At 39.3% G+C, this 21,132-nt stretch overlaps 1 protein-coding gene across 2 annotated transcripts in view; it reads left to right on the forward strand.

Moving 5' to 3' along the window:
- The first annotated feature begins 234 nt into the window (after positions 1–234).
- Positions 235–21,132, forward strand: part of ZNF704 (zinc finger protein 704) — a 74,406-nt gene continuing 53,508 nt past the window's right edge. For both annotated transcript variants that reach the window (XM_009272378.2, XM_009272379.2), the window contains exon 1: positions 235–478. In XM_009272378.2, the coding sequence (XP_009270653.1) occupies positions 252–478 (227 nt within the window). In that variant the 5' untranslated portion in view covers positions 235–251. The remainder of the gene's footprint in view (positions 479–21,132) is intronic.

Raw genomic sequence — 21,132 nt, forward strand, 5'->3', positions numbered from 1 at the left:
AGAGGTAACTGATTGCTTTATCAAATGGACAAGAATTGCTTATTTTCCTGGACAGTCTTCAACACTGTTGAGAAATTAATGGCAGTTTCAGAATTTATGAAGGACAAAGAAATGGTATGCTCTGATTGAAAGAGCTAATTAGAAGTAAATGCCTGTGGGTATTGGGGGTTTTCCCCCCTACATTTTAGGAGCATTAGACGAAAATTTAATAATTGCTTTTAATTTTACAGGCAGCCAGCATCAAGCGTGAAATGACCTTCCCTGCATTTCAACAGGAGGATGTAAAAAGTGACATCAGTCAAAAACTGCCAGACCAACAGTTTCTCCTGTTCACCACAAAGGAGGAAGATTTAAAAACAGCAGAGACCAAAAAAGCAAACAGAGCTCATGAGTATGAAAAAGAAAACACTCGTTCTGTTTGTCTTCTGGAACAGAAGCGCAAGGTTGTTTCTTCAAATATTGATGTGCCTCCAGCAAGGTAAGGAAAGTTGGAGGGTTTTTTGTTGTGTTTTGTTTTAAGCTTTTTTCCCCCTCTTTTTTTTTTTTTTTTTTAAAATGGCATTTTAGAGGCAAGTTTGGTAAGCAGTACAATGAACTGATAAGACTAGTATTCGTGTCCAAGCAGTCTAAAGTCAATCACAACTTCAATACTTGAGAGATCTGCTAGAAAATTGAAAACACTAGTAGCAGAAACTGAGACCATCTGCAGTGTAGGACTTTGTATTGCTTTTGCAGTGTTTTTGCTTTTATAACGTGCTGCAGCTGAGGTACTCCCAGAAGAGGATGTGTCTTAACAGGAAGAGATTGTTGACCCAGCTTCAGCCCGAGAAGTAATCTTCTAAATTAGACACAGAATCATCTTACCTGCTAGCAATTTTTTAAATTATTATTATTATTTATTTTTTACTGTGATACTTGCAGCCACTTTATACTCATGGGAGCGTGCAGTGACTTACGCTGCGTAATGAGGATGTAGTATCTTATGTTCTGTTATATCCCTGTGCAGGTAAACAGCTGGGTCATAATGTGGTCTATGAAATGAATTAATAGAAAAAAGTAGTGAGGAAAGGCCAATGTAGAGAAATCAAATTTGTACAAAATTGGGGATTTTGGGATTTTGGTATTGCTTTTTAATTTGTTATTCCTTGAAGATCTGTTGTGAATGCACATAAATGTGTCTTCAGCATTCACATCTGGGCAGTTACACTTTTAATTATAAACTCTTTATAGGGAATTATTTTGAGAAAAATAATTGTTCTTTAATCTGAGACTTGACATATATCACAGCAAGAAATTCAAGATTTGTCTTTTTTTTTTTTTTCCTCCTTCCTGATATTAAAGTGGAATAATAGGAAGAGAAGGAGAAACTGCGAATTTCATACTGGCTAGTGATTTAAAGAGAAGGGGCTCGAAAATACGGAGTCTAGATCCTTGAACTTTGGGGAAGGACTTCACTGCTTTGAGTGAGAAACGAAATGACTCCTCTAGGAAATGCTGAACGTTAGTATAAAAGAAACATATCCAGTAATGCTAAACAGACTCACTTGTATCAGTGGTGAAAAACTGGCAACAAATTGGGTTTTCTTTGTTGCAAGATGACAAGTGCTTTTTCTTTTTTCTTTTTGTTGTTTGTGATCTTGTGTTGGCATCAGTCTATCTGCAAAGAGTTTTTTCTTAACCTGCCTGATAAATTCACTTGCACGTAATATTCAGTGAAATGCCTTCCGAGTTTATAGTGCCACTTAAAAAATATGTAGTCAAACTGATGTTTTGTTGTTTTTTGGTTTGCTTTCTAAAATCCAACATAAACCAGCAGGTTCTGCCACATCATCCAGAATAGGATGACTGTCATTTTCCTCTGGCTCTCATAGATGACACTTGTGAAAACTGCAAAGTGCACGAGCATTTTGACAAGATTTTTTTTTTCCCACATATATCTAGTAAAAAGGTATGCATTAAAAACTTGAAAATGTTAGGATCCTTATTTGAGATTTTCACCAGTAATCAACCCCATAATGGCTGAGTGACCTTCTCATTCATGCTTATGTGTCTCAAAGCAAGTAGGATCATCAGAAAATTCAGGGTAGCAGGGACCTCAGGAAGTCACCTAGCCCAGCCTCCTGCGCAAACTATATGTTAGCATTTCCATTTTACAATTCAGGCAGCTAAGGTACAGGATTTAAGTGCCTTTTTGCGTGGCTTCATGCAGATAATCAACCTGAAGCTTGAGTTGAGCTCCCCTTTTCTGTAACTGCAAGATCATCGTTCCTTGGAGGGATGGATATTTTTTCCCCAACGAAGTAGAAAAGAGAATGAATAAACATCTTTAATGCCTTCTTAAGACTAATTGTGACATCAGTTGTGAGCACAAGATACTTAAGATGATAGGAAATATGTTCATTTGCAAAGGTGCCTTCTAAAATTGTTCATTGTTCCTGTATTTTGTTGTGAAGAGATAAATGATCATATTACATTGTTGCATGTTTTCAGACATGCAGGTTGAGCTGCTGCATTAGCAGCATTAGAGAATGAAGTAGAAAACGAACCTAGAGTCTAAATTTGATAGTATGATAAACAACTCGGTCACTATTGCTGCAGTTCTGAGGACAAGTTTAAGTTTCCCTTTTAATCTGAGGCGGTTTATTGGGCCATTTGTCCATATGGGACAGGAAGAGCGCTAAAACCTTTGCTTGGAGATCTTACTAAATATTTGTTGTTGTAATGAGGGGAATGCCCAGTCTCTCTTCCTCTTCAGCACAGTTTGATCTCTTAAGTCATATTCCCTGAGAAGTGAGAGTCCAGGCGTTTGACGTTCCCCTGCCTCTTTATAAGCCCCTTCCAGTCTTCTGTCTAGGACTGCGCTGATGGAGTTGCTTGTTCCCCAGAGGTGAATTCCTCCTCTGTTCTTCTCCTGGCAGGACTTGTTGGGTCAACTGTCTTCTCTGATGAGAACATCCATCTGCCTTTGCAGCTTGCTGATTGCCTTCACAGATTATTTGTTGTATCCAATTGTGAAAGGTCAACTTGAATTAATCAGATGATGTTTACAAAAGCATGGGAGAAATAAGGAGTTTAATATGATCTTCAGTTTCTTATTGCTACATACACCCTCTTTACAAAAAACTTTCAGCTGTTGTTTTGAAGTAGAAAAATGCTATGGAAATGAAGCTTGCTATTTATTTTGTTTTAAAACCTTAGTGGAGCTGAGAAGGTTACCCACTTTACTTCAGATGCCAAGGTAAAGGGTAACATTAAATTTTGCAGTATCCCACTAAACCCAGGACAACATGTAAGTGATTGTGAGACAGAAGTTTCTCATACTGCAGAATCCTTATTAACAGGGTATATGAGTATCTCCATAAGAGCTCTGAAAAAGTGTCTGCAAAAGAGCTGGTAACATGGATAAGTCTACTTCACTTTGACCACAAAATGAAACAACGCTCAACCCATCTTACCTGTTTTTAAGGATCTCAGTGAATAAGAATGAAAATCTTTGTGAGGCACTGTATCCAAAATAACTAAGATCAGAAAACACCAGCATAATAAATGTTGCTTCTGAGGCATTCAGCCGCAAGGCTTTTGTTATTGCTTATAGGCTCTGAAATTTTAGAAATGTGGAAATATCTTAACCGAGTCCCTGGTGTTTCAGGTGATTGGTACACAGGTGTGCTGAAATTACAGTAGATGGAACTGTAAAGCAGGGACAGGCTGGTGGCCATCGCACGTGCAGGAAAATGGGAAAATGATGGAAATCATCAGGACTTTAGAGTTTTGTTTGTTAATGAAATCTGGAAAGAAGAGGTAGAGCTAATTAATTAATACAACAATCTAATAATAATACAATGCAATTAATAGCCCAACAGTTACACACTTGCCTGGAGCCTGGAAGGTGTGGGTTCAGGTTCTTTTGTTGTTGTATTTGGAACAAAGACCTGAACTGGGGTCTCCGGTGTACAAGGGAGGTGTCTTAACCATCAAAGTCCTGGCATATTCAAGGTGCTTCATAGGGCAGCTCTTTAAAGTAATAGTGACAGGCTAAATGTAGCAGACCTGAAATAAATATTTTATTACATGCAGGAGAATTTTAATACTGAAATTAAAATAAATTTTAAAGTTGATTGTTTACATTTCCTATTTCATCTTGCATAAATACTGCAGACCTTTCTCTGTATGTTATGTACTGTACTGGAAGTGTCTTTTGGATTAAAATAGGAGGAGACCAGGACTTTTTCTTACTGATTTTTATGTTTTGGAATGCAAAAATGAAATGAGAGGTTAACAGCGTTAAGTCTTTCCCTTTTCAGATTTCTTCATTTGGTCATTTTGAACAAAACTTACACGAGTTAAATAGCTTTCCTACTTCTGAAGCTCAGATGAGCATAAATGTTCAGCTTGAGTAGATGAATTATTTAAAATAATAAGGAAATTTTAATTCCTTACTTTCCCTTTAAATTTATTGGTAGCTTTGGTGCATGAAGGACCGGTGTCTTGGAGAATGAGGTCTGACCACTAGACTATAAACTGCAATTATCTCTGAGAATTGAGATGTTATCTGTACAACAGAGGAGAATATGCTTTACATTGACCTCCAGTTCAAACATGAGCGATCAAACACAGCCCAGATCCCTAGGATCTGAGTAGTGAAAGATCATTTTCTAAAAAGAGTGGTGTCACTGAGGGACTAATCGCCTTGTCTTGTGGGCAGAAGCAAGCACAGGTCTACCAGTGTTTCAGACAGCTACATCTGTAGATGTCAGATGTAATCAAGGATGATGTCCCTGGTAGGCAGCGGCATGGAAGTTAACAGAGCCTTTTTTCTCATTTGTATTTTCATCAGTTACTTACCGTAATGCACATTTACTCCCTAAGTAAGTCAACAAGAAAGATGAGAAAAGGCCTGGGCTGCTGATGCTGTGGGTGTGAGGGTGTGAGTCGTGATGTAGGGACCCAGTGCAGGTCAGGCACGTGGGGAATGGCTTCTGCCTCTCGGAGGATGAGGATGGAAGGGTGGGCGATGCAGAGCAAGGGATGAAGTTTCCTTTTTTTGAGTAAAGTGTGAGAATAAAGGTCTGGAAATGGTGATGGTGTTAAAGGTCCTTTTAGATGGAAGTGTTTTGACTAGCTGGAAACCCTTCAAAACTTACATGCATTAGTGTCAGAAGTGGTATCCTTTCTGGTGTCCGAGAAAGGAGTAACTGGAAACATCCGAAAGGTTAAGAGAATTAAAGAAGGAACTAGGCAGGCATCACTCCTACCCCTCTGATGGGTGGGAGTGTTTGAATAGTTTTGCTTTTGTTAACCTTTTGCTAGGTGACCTCAAAATATTGTGAAATTTGCATTATCCCCTTGCCACATCATTCTCCTTTTCCCCAGTCCTCCTGTACCCTGTCTTCTCTGAAAAAAAGAAAGGAATATAAACTTTCTAGCTGCCTAATTTTTTCTACGTTAATTTTGTGCTCTTAAAGGACAAGCCAAAGCTAAACCTCAGCTGCTTAAGCACTTCCTGTGGTGTGAAAATAGCTATTGTGCAATAAAACCTTCTAGTTCCTGTGCCCTTCTGGTTCACTGCTATTAAGCAGTGACATTTGCCATGACAATAACATATTGGATTTTGCTATCTTCTGTTTCTTTTATATAAAAAGTTGCTCAATTACTGCAAAATTAATTTTTATTCATGTACCTATACTTTAATTAGTTTATGATTTAATGGAAGAATATGTGAAATAATTGAAATAAAGTAAATTAAATGTCTCAGGGAATACTCTTCCCCGTTGCCTCTTTAGGTCCTTCTAAAATAGCTACAGAAAACTGGAGCAAAATGAATTGCAGCTGTATTTTCTGACCATCATTATAAAGAAACCGTATAGGCAGTGCTGCATTTTCATCCCTAACTGATTTTCTTGCTTGGTCTCTCTGGGCAGCCTTCTGATTAGAGAGCGTGTTGCTGATCTGTAAGGCCTGCTGGGCATGATTGATTATGCACCGTGCATTTCAATGGAAACATTTGCATATTTTTGTAGCCAAAACTCTCCAGGAGCCTGACTCCAAGATCAAAAGCAGTATCTGCTTAACTGTGATTTCCCCACTAGGCGGACTTCCCAATCTACTCGCAGAGGGAAGAACCTGTCGATCAAGTTGTGCTTTTCTGTTTATCCAGAGATGTTGTTTATTCAGAGATTGTCTTCTGTGATGCTTCCCCATCTGTTTTAGAAGGCTCCTTAGTTCTCCATGGGGGAGCTCCTTTCCTGTATCCCTCACAATTTTGGCAGAGTGGATTGATGGGGCAACTTCAGAGGGCATCAACTATTTGTTGGCTGCTGAGGCTTTTCAGTCAAATGCGTGAAAACAAAAGGCCAAGAAATCAGGCTGTGCTTCAGGTTTACTGACTGCAGCTCTGCGAGCTTCTGAGCTCTCTAGCTTTCCTTCTAGCCCAAAAGTGCTTCATTGAGGTCTGAGTTTTTCTCCAAGTTTTTTCACCAGCCTATAGGTTGAGTGCTGCTGTTTCTTGAGTTTTATTTTCTGTGTATCCATGATAGTTAGAAACTTTGAAAATGGTTGTTTTTCATGTAATGAGAATTACTCTCAGAGTCATTCCCATGTTTCAGGGCTTCTGTAAAAATGTTGGTAGTTGGCAGTACCATGCGTTTAAAAGCAGCTTCTCCAAATATCCACACCAGCTAGTTATTGAAGTAGTAAATTGTTGCTTTGTTTTGCTAGACTTCTTTAGTTAAATATGTGTGCAGCTTGGTTGGATTTCACCCAAGCAGTCATTAGAGCTTGATTATGTTTAGTATTGATGGTAAACTGCTCGTCATGGTCTGCTGCAAAAAGGTGTGGTGCCTTCTCGGATCTGACTGTTAATGGGAAGAGGAGGCTTATCCAAGGAGCAATCAGAGAATCGTTCTGTTAGCACATTTTTGAAGTAAAAAACTATATATTTCTTGATGCTGTTTTCTAATACTAAATTTTCTTTGCGTTCTAGAAGGACTGTATATGTGCTTTAAGCTCTAGATGCCTTTGATCTGCCTGCAGCATGCAAAAGTGGTGTAGCAGAAGCTTCTTTGAAAAGTGTAGATTAAATTGCAAATAAAAACTCTGCGGGTAGCTACTGCAGAGCCAAACCAGAACTTCAAAAGTCACCTTGCTCATTTAACTGGAATGTCATTTTCCAGATTACCTGCCTGGGTGTGCGTAGTGTTTGTTGCCGTGATAGCTGAACCAGCTTCTCACAATACTGAGACAGATGACAGTGTTCATGACAGCTTGCAAACTGTTGGAAACTCACCTTTCAAGTGGTGAAATGGATCAAGTCTCAAGAGTGCTGGGGAACAGAGGACACACTCAGTAGGACTGTCCCATTCAAAGAGTGGCTGAACGTAGGGATGGTTGAGCTTGTTATAAATAAGATTGGATTTCATAGCCGGCTGGTACAGACTTGGGCATTAGCATTCAGAAATCCCCACTGCCAAGAGAGCCACAGCGATCTGTTGGATAGGATCGTTTGTTGAAAAAGGTGTAACATCCCCTGCTGTAGAAAAATGTACTCTAAAAGTGTGCATAATGTATCTTTATTTTTCAGTGGCTTTTGTCAGTTACCCCATTTCTCTACTTTGTGTTGTACTGTGCGCATATCTGAGTGTTTCAAGATATCTCGTACTTAACTGTATTACTGACATTCCTACAAGCATCGTGTTCAATCAGTTGCAGCTTATAGAGGAACCAGTTATGTGACTAGCACAATTTATTCTTTCATCACCAGTCTTAGATACGCTGGCTGGCCTCTCCAGCAGGATTTTGCCAACATAATATTCTTGCTAAAGCGTGAATTTTGGATGAGTTAACATTACTCTTGAGGTATTTTTTTCCCAGTAATGTTCAAAGCAGAGGGAGTATTAATCTCATGAATAAAGCAAAGTGCTTTTTCTGTTCTGTACTCATAATGTTTTGCATTTGATAGTGATTTTCGCACAATTTGGTATAATGGCAACTACGTGTGGTTGTGGTCTTTGAGCCTAGTTTACTATACTTGATCCTGTGAGAGCAGGATATGATTTAAGACTGATGGACCTAGCAAGAATACGGATGAAGCTTACTTCTCATGAATAAGTGGCTTTCTGTTTGGTGGGGCTTTTTGTAGCAACTGGTCATCACACAGACCTCTTAGTTCATTGTTCCTGGGTTTCCATAATTTTCAACTTTCACCCTGTCTTCTGATGTGTGCAGTAGTATCAATATTAGGAGAGGGAACTTCTAACACCAGTTGGTGACTTTAGCCATCTGGATTTTTGGCCAATGTTATTGTCCATTTTTTTTAACTGTGGACTTGCAATGGTGTTCCCAGGGAATGAAATTCCAGTGAAAAATAAAAGCATGAGAATTTGATTGTGCAGTTAAATGTGGTAATGCTAAGTTATCCTACTGCCTGACATTGGAGTCTGTATTATTTTAGGTAATTATTATTTTCAAAAGAAGATTTTGCTTATGCATGTATACATATATACACACATACATATGTATATATGCACACATAAATGTTTCCCATTTCTCTAGAAAATCCCGTATTCAAAGCACTGCTGAGAAAGATTTGTCTTCATCTATAGAAGTATAACTACTTCTCTTTAAAATCTTCTCCCACTGGTGGCCAAGACAAAAGGCTAAATAATTTTATCTGTGTGATGGAAGTTGCCAATGGACAATGATCTCATTACCAAGCAAATTTCAATAAATTTCTCTAATGTGGCACAGAGGAAAAATGTGTCCTTAATCTGCAGTGACCATTGGGTGCTGATTCTTGAAGAGCTGCATTCAGTCAGCATTGCTGTTCTGTTAGTCATTGCTGTGAATGCACGGCTTGTTCTCAGCTCTCAGTTCCCTTAAAAAATGGAGTGTAATTTCAAAATAGTCTTCAACAGCAGGCAATATTCAATAAGAGTAATTTCTTTGTGGTTTGTGTTAGCTGTGGCACAAAAAAAATTCCTCTTGAAATGCCATCTGTGCTGAGAAAAAGAAAAAAGTCAATGGGTACATGGTTTATAACTTGTGTATCTGTGAAATGTGCAAGAATGGGTTACCATGTATATGGTTACATAGATTACATACATCATAGCTATGTTCATAGCTATAATTTTATTTAAATGTTATAAAAATAAAATATTCTAGTTTATGCAGTGGTATTCGACATTGTATCATTGAGGTCAGGAAAGACATGAAGCTTGCCTTTCTGAGAGAAGTTGTGTCACTGATTGTTATTTGTAAAATATTTTTAGAAATTTCTGTCTTAACTCCTTTAGCATCATCTCCGTGAAAACATTCATTTTACACATTTTAAAAAAGGAGGTATAAAGTGTGACTTTTCTCCATTTATAGTAATATGCTTGCATTATGTGTACAAGGGTTTTTCAGTGTTTTGTTTGTATCCCTAAGACAAGTACACTACAATGAAACTCTTCTAACTCTATTGATTTTATGAGGTATGTAAAATGTAGAATTGGTTTGTATAGATGAAAGGTTATTTTTAAGGTGCCTTTTATTAATTTCTATAAGAAGGGTTTTCTAATCTCTATTATATTGGTTTATATGCATCAGATACCTGTTTTGTCTATTACTACTTCAGTTTTTGTGACAACAGGAGTGTTGTCAAAGGATGGAGGACTTAATCACTTTGAAATATCAATATCTAGATTAGGATATGTATGTAAATTAGATCTTTCTAACAGGTTATTTTTATTTGAAGCAGAACCACATCTTCTTGTGGTTTTAGTCATCTGCATGGTTTAGTATAAGCTCCAACTCTTCCCTTTTTGCTCCCTGATCATTTTGGGAAAATGGTGGAACAGAATTGTTACTAGATACACAAGGTCTGCATGAAGCAGCTACAATTTTTGGTAAGTTGTTGGTCTTTCCAAATAAAATATCCTTTGACTTTGTTACCGAAGCAGCACTTGATGGCGTTGTATTACACCGGACGTGTATTGCACTTGACCTGCAGCGTAGCTTTTGTTCCCTATAGAGAGCATATTTCCATACCCGGCTGAATGGCTGTTTTTTGGAAGTCTGCAAGAGTTGTCACACACACAACACCTGTTGTGTTCAATGTCTTTTTAATGCATACTGAGTCACTAGTTCACAGTTTTCTTAAGCCAACAATAAAAAATAGTTTTTGTTCTTCAAGTAAACTAGTCAAGCTTGCTATGTAAGGAGTTTTGCGATTTTGCACAGGTCTGTATTTTAAATTCCGCCACAGGAATTCCCACAGGTGATCTGATACCGCGTCTGCCAAGTAACCTTGGGCCATCTGTGCTTGGTACCCAGTGAACAGAACAGAGGTAGTAGCATCTTCAGTGGACCAGGAGGAAGTTGTGCGTGAAACGTGAACTTCTGCTATTAGTGGTCCCAGCAGAGAAAGTACGTCCCGAAGTACCTTGCTCTTCCATCCATAGAGTAAAAGATGAAATGAGATAAGACATTTTGCTAAAAATATTTAACATTCCCAAGCAAATGTATGTTTACACTTTGTATAGAACCAACGTTTAGAAACATAACTTCATTCTCATTTTGGGATAAAACATTCACTGTTAGTGCCTGTGTATGTGAAATGGTTTGTTTGATAACCACATCTTCAAAATAGCCTCCCTGGGGAACTGAGGGAAAAAGTATAGAATAACATTGCCAGAATACAGTAGCAGAGTGTTTCTTTTCTTTAATTATACATTATACTAAATTATAGGTATCTGAAAGTTGTCCTTGCTTCTCTCCAGGAGCATACCAGCAGCCCACATGTGGCTGGACACCTGAGCTGTGTCGTCCTATGGAAATAGTTGTCCTCTGCAGTGTCAACATTGGCATACTGCATTGAGGCTGCTACTGTGTTGACACATGGATGTTTTTAGTAACAGCAATATTCCAGATGGTAAATGGAGTCGATAGCCATTTGATGCTTTTAATAAGTTGTTCTTGTAATACTGTTGCTCCTCATTTGATTTGGTTTGTTACCCAAAACTTAATGTCTTTGAGGAGGGTCAGAGGGTGATACTTCCACCAGCAGCAGATGTACCGTCTTTATGGTCAGCTTTATAATGAGGTAAAGCCTGTGTTTAGGTAATGTTTTCCCCAGGAAAACCTCCATTAAAATACTTTGTAGTCTTTTACTTAATTTTGTATATGAAGGACATTCTTCATCCCATACTATGCTTCCAAACTTAAGCTCCCTGCTGTGTCTGTCTGCTTTTCCCCCTTTATCTTAATTTGTATCATCACTTTTGTTTTCACTGTGAATGTCCGATTCGTTCCTTCCTCGAAGCTGAGATAGGTAGTGAAGTAAGATTTTAAAAAAAGGATTTAGGGCTTTCCCATATGCACACACACAGTGCCACGTATTGTGTGGAGCGGGAAGTGCTGTGCGCCTGATGGCTTGGTGCGAGGTGATTCCTTACTGGGCAAGGAGGGAGAAGATGCCGAAGAGGATGTGCTGGGCCTATTTTGATATTTCTTTCTAATGAAAAGTGTCAGTGAAAAAAGGTTTGATGCCACTTCCTGATAAGTCTGTGCCGATGATATAGGAAGAATATTTTGGCTGCTTTTTCCTAGCTTGTTAACTCCTGAGAACCACATCCTGAAGTCATGGATCTTTGTTTTGTTAATGTCCTCTTTGATTAAATAATTTGGCCTTCTCTCTTCCCTCTTCTCTCCTCTCTAAATTGGCAATAGTGGGGCTATTAGTATGGGGCATGTTCATGCTATCTCTTGCTTCTTGATGTTGCTTAGTTTATTTTACATTGTGGTGGTTGCTTTTATAGGGTTCACTAGGCCCTTGGCTCCAAGATTACAGATGTGTAATTCTCATAGTAAGTGCAGAGTAGCTATTAAATACTATTTTTTATGTGTGTGTGTATATATACACATACATATATATATATATATAAAATCAGAGTGTAAGCATGTGTTTGTGTGACATACCTGTACACTCATCTCTGATATCCTGAGAAATATCTTGCTGATATTTAACCTTTCTAAACTAGTATTTCTACTTCTGGTACCTAGCTAGACTACTTTTAGATCACAGGAATAATAATAACAGCAATAGTAAAAATCTAATCAATGTTGAAAGCCCTTTAAAACATGTCACATAAAAAGGCTTGTGGTTACACTTATTTATATTTTGTGGTATATATTTTATGATGATGTTGACAAGTTCAAAGTATTACAAAGGAAGATACATTACTATCTTTTGCTAATCTGTGAAGCAAATATATGCGGGGGAATGCAGCAATTTTGTCATTTTTTTTATGTTTTGATCTGAGTAAGCAGCTTGGGGAGAAATTCTACATTGAATGTATAATACGGGTCTTACCAAAATAAACTGGATATGTACTACACCTATAATAAATCATTAACGTTAAAGCAGTACAAAACCAAGCTTTCACATCTTAATTTAGGATATGATGTGTAACATTAATAAATACGGCTTGTATTGGTCCTACAGATAGAAGCTTTGAATTACATTATGCAGCAAATGTTCTTAGTTATCTTTGGGGTTTTTTTTCTTTTTTCTTGGTTTTTTTTTCTTTTTTTTTGGCAACCTGTTGTGCAGACGTCCAAACTGTTCACAGTATTAATTGAGTTGTCTGTCATTATTATGGCAGAGGAATTGGAGAGGCAGCATATCTGTCGTGGGGAGCTGGGAAAAATGTAGTCGCTGTGAAAGGAACCATGAGGGGTTAGTAGATGTCCCACAAGCCAGTGAAAAATGTAGTTGCTGTGAAAGGAACCATGAGGGGTCAGTAGATGTCCCACGTACCAGCACTGCCCAGCACAGCTGAGGTTTCCTTCTGCAAGACAAGGATTGAGGTCTCAGCAGCTGCCGCCCCTCAGCATCGTGGTTGCAGCTGAGCCTCCACAGCAGTAGATGCTGTCCTCATTTCATCTGTGAAATCCCCCCTGAGATGGAGGGGACTGCTTGGGTACAGCTGAGGAGACCCTGGCTCCCAGGTAGTTTTTATTGTATGTGCCTGGTAAAATACAACCCTCGTAAAGGAGCTCCAATTCATCACGGTCCTTCAGTGCCGTCTGTGCCTTTTAAAGTACTGTTGGCTCTATTGTTATTTGCCTCTCTGTGGTCCTAGAAGTATGGCTTATTTACCTGCTATCAAATATGTCAGAAACAGGAAATACAGAAGATAAAATCTTTAGTCAGACTTCAAAACTGAAAACAACCTGTCCTGTCCATCCCTACATCAAGATGCAAATATTAAGCCATTCTATGTGTTTCTGCTTTTCTTACCTACTTTTTTAAATTAAAGCTTGTCCGAGCTAAATGTGTCCCTTGATGTCATGGGAACTTACAAAGCATCTGGCCTAGATTGCCCTCCTGCTTTGTAAAATCTCCTGTTGACTCACTGTGCTATACAGCCTCCCACCTACCCATTTATTGCTGTATATTCTCTTCCTCCCACTTGTTCTCCCCATGCTGTTCCTTCTGTGGGTATGCCTCTGCTCCAGCCATCCCTTAAAATCACCAGCAACTCTCCAAACCTCACCTTCTTTCAAATACTTTACATTTTTCACAGTTGGACTTCTAAAACCTTCCCTTCAGTTCCAATGAGGAATAAATTTTTCTTCCTCTCCAAAAGATATACTTCCAAATACTCTGAAATGACTCTCTCCTCATGCTTCTATGGTGTATTCTATAAACAATGTTTGGGATAAATTGTATTGTACTGAATTAAGGAATTACATGGTTAAAAGCTCCTGTTCTCATATTATGCACTGAGTGTATTTGTGTGCCTGGAAAATATCCAGGTAGCCTTTGCCTGCCCTACTGCATTGGGAAGGAAGACTCCTGAGAGCAGTGCAAGCTTGTGGAGGGAAGGAAGTAGCTGGGAGAAAGCAAATCTGGCTAACTAAATATGTGAACCCAATCGTCATTTTTTCACTACTATTTTTGTGAAGTTATCAGCATTTGTTATATAAGCTGATTATATCCAGTTTTTGCTGGGGGGGGACACACAGTGAACAATAGACTGAAGTTCAAAATCTGCTTTGCTTGGTGGTAAGTATCTTCATTTCTGTGATCTAGCCAAAAGTAACAAACTTTCATAAGCAAGGGCAGATGTGTATACATGCTAGGATATGTTTCTATACAACACTAAATCACCAACAGGATAATTACAATTTGCTGAGTAACGCCTGTGGTGAGGCCACAAACAACATGCACGTTATTTTCTTTATATAAGCAGTGACAGACAAATTGTTACAGATTTCTGTAAACAGCACAACCTAAAGAAAACACTAGACTTTTGAAGAAGCTTATCTTTCTAGTTTAAAAAAACAACAAACAGAACAAGAAAACCTAAAAAAACCCAAACAAAACCAACCAAACAAAAAACCCCAAACCAAAAACCCACAAGCCAAGTGAAGGGTAGACAACAAAAGGCCCGGAGAACAACCATTATGAATAGATGGCTAATTTCCTCTGTTCCTAAACCAGTTTTGTCAGTATATATTGCTAAGTCTAATGAGTTGTTTTCTGTTTACACTATACTTGAGCCCAAAACATGCATAGTTATCTTTAGACCATTACAGGAGCCCATTCATGGGAGTATGGGGACCCCATTCTGCTGGTTCTGCACAAACATGAATGGGTACCTGTTATGGAAATTATGTTTTACGGGGTTGAGGGCACCTTGGTTTCTCCCTGCATACAAAACCAGGCCCTTCTTAGGCTATCAGAAAGCTGTGTTCATTACCCAGTAGGGCACCTACCTCTAGAGGACAAGAACTGGAGGTGGAGTGAGCAATGCCAAGCTGCACATGCAATGGGCTGCTCTTGCAACTAGTGTAGTTCCGCTGAAGCAAATTGGCTCTGCTACCATACATCTTCCCTAATTGATTTCAATGAAAACAAGGTCTGACCATCATCTGCAGTACCCGACATGCATAGAAAAAAGTTGTGGGATTTATGAAAGACGTTACAGAAAGCTACACTGTGATTGGTAAAGACTTACTTATTTCCTTGAAACATCTGTGTATGTATGTACATAGAGTAAATTCTTATTTTATGTTAGAGTTTATCTTGATGGGAAAACTGGATATGCTGTCATTACCTCAGAGCCTTGTCTTGTTGATAGAGAGAATTGCTGTTGTTTTAATGGAAAATATTTGAACAGATTTTAACAACCTTAAACTCGTACCATGTTCTGTTTAAAAAAATATGCTGAATACTTTCCCAAACTCTAGGGAAATTTTAGGAGATGCATGACTGCATGTTTTATTTCTGGTGTATTGCCAGATTTCCAGTATCGTCATCTATGCCAAATAATTGCTCACTTATTATACTGGTAGCTTAAATACTGTTGCCTCAGAGATGTGTTTAGAAGATATGATAGATATTGGCATATTTTGATTTATAGCATTGGAACAGCAAAAATACAGGTGGAAGGTCCTCCATGGGTCATATAGGTCTTCACTTGCCCCTTAGCAAGACCAGTTGTATGTATCCCTTTTGATAACTGTCTAATCTGTTCTTAAAAGTTGGTACCTATTGACAGGTCGTCAATCAGGACAGTCAGTTCCAGGGTTTAAATATTTTTACTGCTAGAATTTTTTCCAATTACAGCTAAAACATCCCTCATTGCTTTTTACATCCATTGCTTCTTCCCCATACCCCAATGGGCATGGAGAACAATATAGCCCCTTCCTTTTTTTTTTTTATTTTCCCCTCCATCATTTTACATAGTGGAAGACAGTCTCTTTTTGGTGAATGGAAGGGACACCTTTTATCCAATCGCTATTTAATGTGGGTTGCATGAATAAAGTTGAAAATGAACATCCCATGGGTGAATATCCCATTTCATGGTGGCACAGATGTTCGGGCCCTGGCCTTTTGCCGAGGGCAAGGGATTGAGGCACCCTCCAGGGAACTGGGGGGTCAGGTTGGGGATGGGATGGGAAAGGAAGGGGACTGACGCCAGTCAGCAGAAACGCACAGTGGCAGAAACCCTCGAGCACATCACAAGCAGGAACCGAAGATGCCTGTGGCTTCTGTGTTGCTCATGAGGAATTTGTGGATCGTGCCCTTTAAGCATCAGCATTTTCTGTGGCTTTATTGTTATTTTTCCCCCTCTGCCTCTATTCTCCAGTTTTAATATAGAAGATGAAATAGTGGTGAAGAAGATTAGAGGAGCTCCACAGCTGATCAAGTTGGGTACCTCTGTCAGAGTAGAATAACCAGGTGAGACTGCTGGCATTTTCATGTGGTAATAGAAGTAACAGGTTCTGAAAACTGAATCCAGCATTTGTTTTCTGGGAAAGGGAGCGTAATATTTTCTACGTTAATGCATTGTATGGGCTCAGTGTTGGGCCCGACCCAATCTGCTGTAGTTCATGCATGGCTGGAAGCTGAGAAATGCCACTTTTGTCCACTGAAGGATGGCAGTAAAACTAGTTTAGAGAAGGCGTTTCTGTTGTTCATTTGTAAAAGCAATAGTCTTATCGCCGCTGCTAGCTCTGCAATTTAAACTGAGTTGCCTCTTTTTTATAATGCTTAATATACTCCAGCTGCTCTTTCTGCCCGTATCTCCTTCTCTCTGTGCTCCCCAAAATGTACATAGGCTCCCGACAGCAGAGTGCCGCTGGAGGTAGGGAGGCTTGTTTTGAGGATTCAGTGCTTTGGATGTGGTTTGTTTACAGCAGGTATAAAGCAGACGCATTGTTTTATGCTCAAAAGGAAGGGGGGGGGTTGGCAATCGTCCATCCATGCAGCTTTGAAACTTGATTACTGTTTGTTTGAATAGTGATGCACTAGATAGGTTTTGACAAACTCCAGATTGCAAAACAGTGGTGATTCATTTTGTATAAGTGTATATATATGTATAGTATATATAATATGTATGTGTATCTGTAGAGCCTTGTGAACATGAATTCAAAAAGTCTGTGTGTAGATGAGTCTCAGAGGTCATTTCTATTTTCCCTTCCTCTCCCAAGGATACTTTAATTGTTTTCTGTGGGAATTGGGTTGAAGTTAGACCTGGGGATGGTTGAACAGGCGACCGTCTGTTAAAAGTGAAGGAGTGTTTCCTACTAAGTATTTTCAGGTGCATCATCCAGTTGAAACACATGGCATCCAAAAATTAATCACTCTCAGAATGGCTGCTTTGCTAACTACATTTGGTACAAATGGTTTCTTATGTACTTCCCCTTGGCCGTGTGTGTACGCACTGTTACGTACTTATGTACTGCAATGCATCTTATTAGTGTGCTGTATAATTTAGAAGAGAAGATGCCTTCTGCTTTATAACTGAACTTCATGCATGCACAGGGAGATGACAATTTATTTTGGGGAAAAAAAAGAATTACTCAGATGGGGATACCTTCAAACCTACCAAGTCTGCTTCAATGTGTGCAGGGTAGCAACTGTGCTGACAATAAAAATAATAATGCTTAGTACAGCATTTTTGTGATTCAGTGCTGTACAGACACTAACATGTTCTAAAATAACAGAGAACAGTAAGCAAAACCACTTTAAAGATGTTCAAGAAGTGATACAGCAGGAGGAAGTGGCTGCGCAGCAAGGCAGGGGCTGTACCAGGACTAGAAGTGGAGACTTCCCGACCGCCAGCCCCGCCCCCCTTCTTCTTCTGGCTCCCAACAGCCAGCTTCTGTTTCTAACTTTTATGGCCCATTTGTATTTCCCATCTGAGGTCCCTCGTTCGGAATCCTGCCTCAAGGTCGAGTTGAAAAATAGGGAAAAACCTCTGATCCAAACCCAAAGCAAAATACCTTCTACTCCATATAAAAGCTTACGCCCCCTCTTATAAAAAAGTCTGTCGTTCCTGCCTTGTATGCCTAATGGCCTAAAAAAAACCCCACAAACCACGGTTTCTCCTAGCTGTTAAAACGCTTTTTCTGTTCTCATATTTGGATTCAAAGGATGGTCAAAAGCATGCATTCTTAAAATGTCATTTATTTAAAACCTTTTATCTTTGGGTGGTTAACTCAAGTCCTGTAAAGCATAGCTTTTAAAGGTGCTGACCACCCCAACTTGCAGTTGTCCGGGACGTTTTGTGGTGAGACCTGTTCATGAATTTGTCAAACTGGGCATCATCCACTTTCTGAAAACGTTGGGGTCAGTGAATTGTCTAGATGGACACAATGGAGTTGTTAGCCTTGGTAGTGGATTCCGACTATCCGTCCTGCTGCATGTAGCAGTTTTAGGTTATTGCTGGTCTCTGATCAGTGCAGGTGAGGTGTTAAACAGCAAATTTTAATAGCGGTCTGGGGATGAAAAATTGAGATTTTTATTTTTTCATCTGGTTTAAAGCCAATTTTGCAGTCAGGGTGGTCTTCGAACAGAAGAGTGTGTTTCACAGCAGTAGAGATTTAAAAGAAGAATAAAAGCATCAGTCATTATTTTTTTGTAGTTTACCTTATGAAGAGCTTAGCGTCTGTGGTACCAACCCTTATACCTCGCTTACCCCAAATGTAAAAGTGAACAGCAGAAGAAGGATATATTTTTTGGGGTAAGAAAACACATGTTCATGAGTTTGATGTTCTCTACAGCTCAGGCCACAGAATGAGCTGGGTGACTCCTCTGCTGCTAGGAGGCGGGGGGGGGTTCAAAGCACCTGTACTGTGTTTTCAGCAGTTACATGCTTATCAACCTAAGCCTTGTGAAGAATTACTAAAAATGGGACTTAGGCTCTCAAGTCAGTCTGGCTCCTGAGGAAAACCTCAAGGGAAGTGGACTCCACATAATCTCTTAGCTCCAGTGATTAATTACATCTAGTTTGTTTGCTTTCAATTAAATAAAAAATAACAAAGGAAACACCTGTGGACATTGATAATCTTTGGAGTCTGGCGGTGCTTGCAGCAGAGGTTACAGCTGCCAGAGACTATTTCAGCTAAGTTAGCACTGTATATTGTAACTGAAATGCTGTAATCAGAAATGAGGTGCAAGCAGCCTTGCTGGGGGAACGTGCATCTGGTCACCTCCGAGGAGCACGAGGGGTTGGGCACTTTCTACAGCTGACACTCCGTAGCCTTTGAAAATCCTTCTTGCGTGTTCATAGGAGGAAGGTGGGATCTCAGACTTCACTAGTTTCTTTCAAACATGTTTATTCTTAATGAGATCTTGAAGACAGAGTAAGTCACATTTAGTCATTGCAGATTTTATATGCACATAAAATTTTTTAGTATAACATACGGCAAAAAATGGTTTGTTTTTATAGATGTAGAGCTCAAACTGCTGAACAGATTTAGCTAAAACGCTCCGGATAAACAACCTGCCAGTCCGTCTGGGTCAAACCCAGACCCACAAATGTTTGGGCTGAAGTGAATTTGTTTGAGACGGTTTTTAGAGGAGCTTAAAAAGGCGGGGTACCATTTAAACTTTGAGATGAGTTTGTGGTTCACAAATAATTGTTACCACTCACCTGTTAAGTAAATTGTGGTTCTAGGAGTGTTGTCACTGAGGGATAGGTGATACCTGGGAAGGAGGAGGCAGTGCCCACAGTGAGCAGTCTGGCTTAGCCATTAGTCATGCAGCCATTGCGCCCAGTTGGATAAAAGCCTGAAAGGTGTGGAGGTACTAACCCCCCACTCATTGATCTTCTTTAAAAATCAGCGTAACTGATTTGGAAGCAGGAATTGATTTGGAAGTGTTTTTGGAAGGTGGTTGCAAGGCCTTGTTGTGCGGCTCCACGCAGGTCGCTCTGCCCTGCCAGCCACAGCGCGAGGTGCACGAGTGTGCTGGAGGTCCGAGGTGGTTGGGTAGTTGAAGCTAAACGAAGGGCTAGATAATTGAGATCCACTGCATCACATCATGTATATTTTTTCTCTTACTGTGCACCCTTATCTTAAGGCTAGAGATGTAAGAGAGAAGGTGAAGAAGAATTTCTTCTCAAAGCTGTATGGGCAATATAATTTTTTGTTCATCAGGCCATTTCTCAACTATATAATAATTTCAAAACTCTTGTTCTAATTTTCCCATTTTACTTTGGGCTTATTCAGATCTTCCTTTGTTTGCTGCATCTCCAGTTGTGATATAGCTGCAAATTTGGTCATGCTTTAAATGTTCACCAAAAAAGCATCTAAGAGAATGCTTTGTAGAGAATGTTTTTTAGGTTAATTTCCTGAAAAATAGCTTCTGTGAGACTTAAAATGGGCTATACAGCATGTGTGCATATTTTAAATGTATATCTAAATAAATGAAACAGCACTACAGAAAATACGTCAATCACAGTCACAGTGGTAAAAGTGGCTCTGTACAGCATCAGTGGTTCCTACGCCTTATGTTGCCAGTCTCTCACAGTGCTTCGCTTTTGTTCAGCAAGACTCTCCAAACAAAGCATCCCATCGCAAGGATCGAATAGCGTGGAAATGCTTAAAAGACTCTAATCTCAGTCTGATAAACTCCTCTTTCTTGTTCCACATAGTGGAAACCTCTGAGTCCAAAGAAGACAAAATTGTATTTGAAATGTGACTGTCTGCTGTTAGTCGAAGGAAGCAGAGCTAAATAAGTGATTATTTAAGTGCATGGTTCAGCAGAAGAAAACGTCCTATTTAATGACTGATGTGATGATCTGAAATAGCACATTGGTGTCCTGCAGTTCTTGTCTGTTCTTTATCTAGGAGCAAATATTAGATGAAGTTCAGAGTAACGGAGCTCCCCAAAATACAGGATTGCCTTATCTTACTGAAACTGGAAAAGCTGTGTTTAACCAAAGTAAACCTCTCTTTTTACAGCAGATGTTAGGGACAGGAGGAGCTTAGAAGAGCAGAGTCAGCATTCTGATTATGCCAGTGCTATTTATCTTTAACTGGAGAGTAAGCATTTTTAGAACAGACAGTAACTTGGCTCTATTTTAAAACCCTTTTTTTTAAAATATTGACTAGAGCTGTGCTTTGTTGAATTGGTGATTTTCCCTGTTTAACCAGGCCAGCACAAGACCTGGGCTGATTTTCTTTCTCCTCTTTTATTAGTAATATTTTATAATGCTTCACTGGCACATCGAAGAGAAACTGTACAAGTAGAGAAATGAGGTAGCCGGTGAGGAAACACGATTTCGTCTTCTCTGATGGTTTCTGAAATCCTGCACTAGCCAGGGAGTCCTTCCACTCTGCCCACTGGCATTTCAG

Source organism: Aptenodytes forsteri, unplaced genomic scaffold, assembly GCF_000699145.1.
Source record: "Aptenodytes forsteri isolate BGI_AS27 unplaced genomic scaffold, ASM69914v1 Scaffold206, whole genome shotgun sequence".
In the NCBI taxonomy this organism is placed as follows: domain Eukaryota; kingdom Metazoa; phylum Chordata; class Aves; order Sphenisciformes; family Spheniscidae; genus Aptenodytes; species Aptenodytes forsteri.